Below are 7,237 nucleotides of genomic sequence, written 5' to 3'. Positions count from 1 at the left end.
TAAATTTAAAATTTAAAGCATCCAGGGTTGTTCCAAAGTGGTTCCAGTTTTGTCCATGCCAGGGGTGCAATGGGATGCTCAGCTGGTGCTGGGGCCTGCCCCTGAACCCAGCCCAGCCCTGCCCAGGGCTCCCTGCAGCAGCCTGGGCACCTTTGCTCTGCACTGCTCCAGGTTTTAGGGAAGATTATTAACATTTCTACTAATCCCAAGCCACTGAGCCTTCCCCGCAGAGCTCAGCTCGGGCAGGAGAGATTTCACAGCTGATCCAACCCCAGGCCCAGCTCTAAACTAAAACTAAACCAAAAATGCAGCAAGACAGAGTTTAACAATCAAAACAACTCTGCACAGCTGCAGAGACAAAAATGACATTAAAGCACCAAACCTGCTGTGCCTGGAAAGGCTTTTCTTTTCAGTGAAAGGCTGCAGCTCCTGAGTTTCAGACACACAGAGACTTCCAGAAATGAATTGGAGATGACACCCAATAGCCAAGGCAGCCATTGCTAATTATTTAATTAAATCATGCACTGAAATCTGCATGGAGACAACTGCAGAATCTGCCTCCGATGTAAGCACCTCAGCACTGTAAAACCCCAGGAAAGCAGCAATTACAAAAGGCACCTTCTCCAAAACCTGAATGAACCACCACAACAGAACATATAAATATATATACATATATTTATATTTGTACTGTTTATATTTATATCACGGCCTGGTTTGGGCTGGAAGGGACCTCAGAGGTCATCTCATTCTAGAAACAATTCCAAGTCCTCAAGGTCCAGTTACTGTGGAGACCTTCTGCAATCAACTCCTGTGCATCCCTGCAACATGAATGGACCTCAGACAAGCCCATTTCATTTGGAGGTACCTTTACAAGGTGTGCAGATGGAGAGGGAGGCACAAAATGTCATTGCTGCCTTCAGAAAAATGAATACTCAGTAAACAAACTGCTGGAAGGGTGGCATGAAGTTAAATGACAACACTGCTGCGAGCAGGGCCAAAAACCCCAGTGCTTCCTAAGGTGTCCTGCCAGGTGTTACTTGTGGGACCTTCAACACCAAACCCCCCTTGGGGAGGGCTCAGCCCAGGCAAGAACCTCACAAGCCCAAGAGCAGAAGCACCAAGCCTTTATTGGAAGATCCATGATTCCAGGGCAGAGCTGTGTCCAGGGGCCAGTCCCACCCAGCTGAGGGTGGGGCAGTGCTGCTGCTGGATCTCCCCATCCCCAGGACACCACCAGCCTCTGTCCCAGCCTTTGGATTCCCCTGAGCTGCTGCTGCCAGCACTGAGTGGGCCAAACCAAGGAACTGCCTCTTGGAAAAGCCAAACACCGCAAGGGAAGGGGAAAAAATAAATTAAAAAAAGAATAAATCACACACTGGACACAGTTATCACTATGAGAAGTTGAATGAGTTGCTTTACATCCACATTGCAAATAATTTCACAAGCTGGGAAATGAGTTTGCTGAGTCTCCTCTTGCCCTGGGGGTGGAGGGTGTTGGTTTGCTGGATCCTGGCACGGGATGTGCAGAGCCACACTGAATCCATGTTATCTGTTGTTGTTGGGGTTTTGAACAAAGTTGATGGAGTAGGAGCCAGTTGATGAATCCTGTTTGATCTGGAAGTTCTCTGTTGACAGGCCAAAGGGACGCAGCACCAAATTGCCCAGATCCTTCAGTTTGCCTGCAGTGACATTCCAAGAGAACACAGTGAGAGCTGAGCAGAGGAAAATCCCGTGGAATTACACCCAGCTACAGCCCAGCCCTGCTGATTTATCCAGCACAGGTAAATGTTGAGGAAATCTCTGCATTTTCTTAATATTTAGGCTCTTAGCAGGAATTAAAAATCACTGTTAAATATTCACAGAGTATGAGAGTTAATAAAGTCCTGTCAGTATAAGGATCACACATGATTCCTGACTCTGAAAAATGGATCTTGGTACAGCTGTAAGAGGGGAAGGACAACAAAAGGACATCTTTTAAAAAAGTCCTATATAGAAATTACAGAATAGATAAAGTGAAACAGGAAGCAGAGGTAACAACTTCACTGCTGGCTGAACACAAACCCCTGGCATGACAACACAAGGGAAGAAGATTGCCAGTTTTCAAAGAAAAACATTCTTTTCCTCCTGGTTTCAATGTAGAACTGTAGATTTCCCAAAGGAAAAGCAGAAGTTTGGACAAGTTGAAGCCTTCTCAAGGTTTGCCTCCCCAGGCAAACTCCGTTTTCCAAAAGCTCCCACCTGCACTGATCCTCAGGGAATGGGTTTTGTTTTGCTGGGAGCTGAGTGTGACAACAGAAATTGCTGCCATGGAAAATCCACTGAGCAGCTGCAGCAGCCAAGGGCCTGGAACAACACCTGGGAATGCCACAGCTATTCCTGCCTGGAGGGGCTTGGAGTCCTGAGAACCCCCTGGCACTGTGCTCACCTCACCTGGGCCTCTGGGGCAAGTGAAATCCTGGAATTTGGACTGGAAGGGACCTTAAAAATCATCTATTCCACCCCTGCCATGGCAGGGACACCTTCCACTGTCCCAGGTGCTCCCAGCCCCAGTGTCCAACCTGGCCTTGGGCACTGCCAGGGATCCATGGGCAGCCCCAGCTGCTGTGGACACCTGTGCCAGGGCCTTACACCCTCACAGGGAAGGATTTCTTCCCAGTATCTGGAAAAAGACAACCTTACCCCTGAGCCCACCAAAGCAAATGGGTGGGGAGACACAAGTTTCCTTCAACTTGATTTTTTAATGGAAATTCACAGATGAGGTGGTTCAGGGATGTGGCCAAAGTCAGTCCAGCAGCAGCTAAGGTAGGATTAACTTCTTTGTACGTCTTATTATTATTTTTTTTTAAGATCATTTTTTTTAAAGATAAATTAACTATGACATTCATCCCTTTACACAGCACCCTGAAAGCATTTCAGCTAGAAAAGCATTTTGGTAGCATCTGTCTGAGCGACATGAAGAGGTTTTTTTGTACTTCTGGACAAACATTTGCCCAAGGCTGAGCTTCAGGTCTGGGGTGAGCAGTCTCAGTGGAGAATCCTGCAGAATCTGGCATGGCTGGAGCCCCCCAGCCCTGCAGCTGGGCAGGAGAGCAGTGCATGCCTGGCAGGACACTGGAGAGGTTTTTTCCAATTGCAGGGAGCTGGATGCTCTTTTCCAAACCCATAAACACCCCCTGACTGCCTCAGGACCCACCCTGTAGCTGGAGCAGCTCCCCAGCACAGCAAGGATTTGGGATTTGTGATAATTCCAGCAGCACATCCCAGCTCACCTTCCTGCTCTGTCCCTCCCCAGGCAGGCTCTGGGGCAGCCACACTGAATTAATTGTTAATGAGGCAGAAGAAAGCCTTGGCTTTTCCGGGCACTCCAGCCCGGAGCTGCTGCTGCTGTCCTGGCACACACAGAGCCAGCATTGTAGGGGAGCTCTGTCTCCTCCTCCCACAGCTCCTTTCAGCCCTAAATTAAGGGCTGTAGTGAACTGCAACCCCCTGCTAAAGAAAAGCTCCCTCACAGCCTGTGCTGGGAGGAAGGAAAAGGCACCACGTGGAGCTGGGACTCAGCTGCAGAGGCTGCCCAGCCTCCACCACTCCCTGTCCCCAAGCAGGGTCACCCTCTCCTCCCTCTGCCCTTATTCTCACACATTTTGCTCTTTTTCTTTCCAACACACCCTGTTTATTTTCCACCTGCAACTCCAGCACATTCAGGTTTTTCACCAAAGCAAATATTCAGAGGTTAACAAGAAAACAGAACTGTAAAAATCAATTTAGGGCTCAGAAGTCTGTGATTCATTACTCACCTAAACTGCAATTCAACACCCTATTGAAAGAGGCAGATGCAGGAAAAGATTACTCACAATTTACATTAAGATGTAACAGCCAAAATTAATTGCTATTCAGTCTTTCTGGCAATAATTCTGGCTTAGTTGCTGGTGTTAATGTGAGGTTTGGAAGTTGAAAAGCTCCATCTTGCTTGTGTAAAGAATTCTTTTGGAGAAAAGACAAATTTCCTGATGAGGTCTCTTCTCTGTGTAACTCCTTCTATTACCAACATTTTTAAGCAATTAAAAGAGCAAGGGCAAATCCTTCTTCCTTCCCTAAATGGTAAATGAGGACTGAACTGTAACTGTAATTTGGCTCTGATTTAACTACTTAAAATCACCTTGTGCAGGGTTGGGCTTTAGCAGCTCAGCTGCAAACACAACATAACTGTCAATAGAAAAAAACCCCAAACAAACCCCATAACTCTTTAGGCACAAAGTCTGATAAATGTCTTTGCTGATCTCAGATAGCTGGAAAAATCTCTTTTGGGCAGGAAGGCCCAGGTGAGGAGCTCTGGCCCCCAGACTGCTAAATCCATTCCAAAGCTCCCTTTTCCTCACACCCTCTCCCCCCAAAGGAGTGGTCCCAGATACCACAATAATTATAAAAGTCTCTAAACAAGACTGCAAATCGTTGGCTTTAAGGAGAGAAACACTAAACACCCCAGAGAATGGTCACTGTTCACACCCTCAGTCACTGGGGCAGAGGATGCTCAGAAGAAGGAAAAGCCTCTTGGATTTCACATCTCCTGCCCCAAGTCCAGCTCTCTGATGTGAGCTCAGGGCTCCCTTCATCCTGAGCAAACTTCAGTGGCAAGGAACTGATCAAACATGGCAAGAACTGAAATACAAATGCCAGCCTTGCAGAAGGGAGATCCCTGGGACACACAGCACCAGTGGGCTTGGCCTGGCCACAAACCAGGATTCTTCTGGTGACATCAACCTCAGCAGTCACGTGGGCCAGAAGGAAAATCCAGCCAGGAATGTGTGCTCTGGGTTATTTACACACAAGCACTGCACAGGGGGTTCAGCCTCTGATAGAAATGAGCTGCAGCCCTGGGAAACAGGAAACACACTTGGGAAGGAGGAGGATGCACTCCATTTATCTGGCTTTGTTTGTACACAGCTCCTGTTCCATGACAGTGGGAGATGGTTGGGCAACCCAGGCCTTGCTTGAGTTGAAAGAATAAAAGCTCAGCAAAACCAGGAGAGGCCAATTCACTGCCTGAGGATCAGCTCAAGATCCAAAGGAGCCAAAGCACAAACTCGGACACTCTTCCTAATTTCAGTTTGGAGTCAGTGCTCCTGCAGCAGGCCTGGCCTGGAACTATCAGGATGCCTCAGACTTGCTGTGCTGGAGCCCAAAAGTCTGGAATTCAACCCAGGCACCTGAGCTGCCCCCTGGGAAGGCAGGAATGTCCCCCTGGCACTGCCCAAGCCCAGTGACCCAGCTCCAGCCACAGTGCCACAAGCCAGCTCCATCCTGGCAGTGGGAAATGCCACCAGAAAGAGTGGGAAAGTGGGAACAGCTTCAAACAAATTCACTGGGCAGCAAAACAATCCAAAGGAATCTCGGAACCACCACATTCCATCCAGTTTCTCTTCTCCCACACCTTCCAGAACTCCCATCCAACCCCACTCCAGGCTTTCCTGACTTCAGACAGAGCTGCAGCACTTTGCAAACCTTGGAAGTGTTTCCTTGCTCCATGGCATCCCCATTGCCTCCCCTAACAACAGCACACAGGGAACCTTGGAACACTCAGGAGAAGGAGCTGCCCACATTCCTGACGTCATTTCAGGAGAATGTTTTGTAGAAACCCCTCAGTTTGTGTGACAGCCACAGCCACCACTGCCACCATCATTGTCACTTAACAGTGTGACAACCCTGCCACACAGGAGGCTGGGGATGAACACAGGTTCTGTGTTGTCCTACCCTGCTCTCAGTCTGGCAGTCCAGCTCCCTGAACTCCTTGTGTGACATCACTGAGAAGGGATTTCTCTCTCCAGAATCCCAAGAGAAACACTCTGAAGTGGTTCTCAAAAGCCCAGCCCTGTTTTGAAATCTCAACTGCCACTTTTAAAATATTAACACTGTTAACAGAGATCCCACCTAGTCTGACACCCAGGGAAAAAGCAGCAGTGCAGGGGCTGGATTTACTGTTCCAGTCAAATCCCTTGTGATTAGTGAGGCCCTTTAGAGTTCAGCAAAGATCAGGAATTATTTTCATATTACTTTGTGCTGAAACCCACCCCATGTCCTACCCATGGGCCTGATCCTTCCGGAGATTTTCTGCATTTGTCATTTATTTATAGCCCCACCACCCTTAACCTGCTTTATTTGGGGCTTGTTCTCAGCACAATGGGGGAAGCAGGCTCTGATCCTGTAAAGCTCTGCAAAGCCTCACTGACACTCTGCTGGGTCACAGCAGAACAAAGCCAGAGCAAATCAGAGGCTGCAGAAAAGAAATTACAGAAAAACATCAGCATAAGCTGAAACAGTCTCTTCTTCCCAAATATACCAAGAATCAGTGTGAAAGACAGGCTGAGTTTGTTTAACCTGATTTTCTCCAGAGCAGCCAAACACTGCCATAGGAATGGTAATTCCACTCCTGGTGCTAACCCTGGCTAGGTCCAATTCAGCCTCCAACCAAACAGCAATGAAATGCTGAATAAATCAAGGCAATGAAATGCTGAATAAATCAAGGCAAACATGAACACTTGGAGGTCTCTGGGCTGGAAGTGCTGCAGAAAGAATCACATTTATTTCTTCAGCCCCCAGATCAAACATGCCCAGTTATTCCAGCTGGGGGAGTTCCTTTAGGCACAGGTTTAGTGAAAGCCCTGGTTTATCCCTTTCATGGGAATGTTTGCTTTGAGGGTTTATTTGCAGGGAGAAAGGGCTGAGCAGTTGGGCCGTGTCAAACCACCTTCCCCAGCTCTTACATACACCAATATGAAATTGTTTTAGAAGGTTGTAAGTTTTCTTTCTTTAAATGGAACTAATGGCCTTTTCTGCATGGGAGAATTCCTTGTCTCCAATTTATTGAAGGTGAAACCAAGCAATTGAGAACTACAAAGAAATCAGGAGTTTTGTTTAACATTGAACAGATATTTCCTTTCAGATTTACCTCCTTTAAATTTTATACAAGAGATTCTATTCATGCATTTTTTCCTAGTAGATTATGAAGGTTTTTATGGAAGTACATACTACTCACCCAACATTTCTTTCTTTAATTTTTCATTCCTCTCCTCAATTTGCTGTGGTAATCTCTGTGAAGAGAGAGAAAAACTGGAATCAGATCCCTGCTTTCACTAATGCTCCCATTTTGGACATCAGCAGTGACAGACACAAATCCTGGTGTGCAGTTCCAGAACACTGCTAATGCAGAGCCTCAGCACCTCCCACTCCAGGAATCACCTTA

At 47.3% G+C, this 7,237-nt stretch overlaps 1 protein-coding gene across 1 annotated transcript in view; it reads right to left on the bottom strand.

Moving 5' to 3' along the window:
• Positions 1 to 1,107: 1,107 nt before the first annotated feature.
• Positions 1,108 to 7,237, bottom strand: part of TTC1 (tetratricopeptide repeat domain 1) — a 19,744-nt gene continuing 13,614 nt past the window's right edge. The window contains exons 6-7 of the mRNA XM_005418813.2: positions 7,031 to 7,085; positions 1,108 to 1,679 (exon numbers count right to left, since the gene is read on the bottom strand). Coding sequence (XP_005418870.1) covers positions 1,546 to 1,679; positions 7,031 to 7,085 — 189 coding nt within the window. The 3' untranslated portion in view covers positions 1,108 to 1,545. The remainder of the gene's footprint in view (positions 1,680 to 7,030; positions 7,086 to 7,237) is intronic.

The sequence above is a fragment of the Geospiza fortis genome, unplaced genomic scaffold (assembly GCF_000277835.1).
Source record: "Geospiza fortis unplaced genomic scaffold, GeoFor_1.0 scaffold55, whole genome shotgun sequence".
NCBI lineage: Eukaryota > Metazoa > Chordata > Aves > Passeriformes > Thraupidae > Geospiza > Geospiza fortis.
This window is presented reverse-complemented; position numbering and strand designations above follow the sequence as displayed.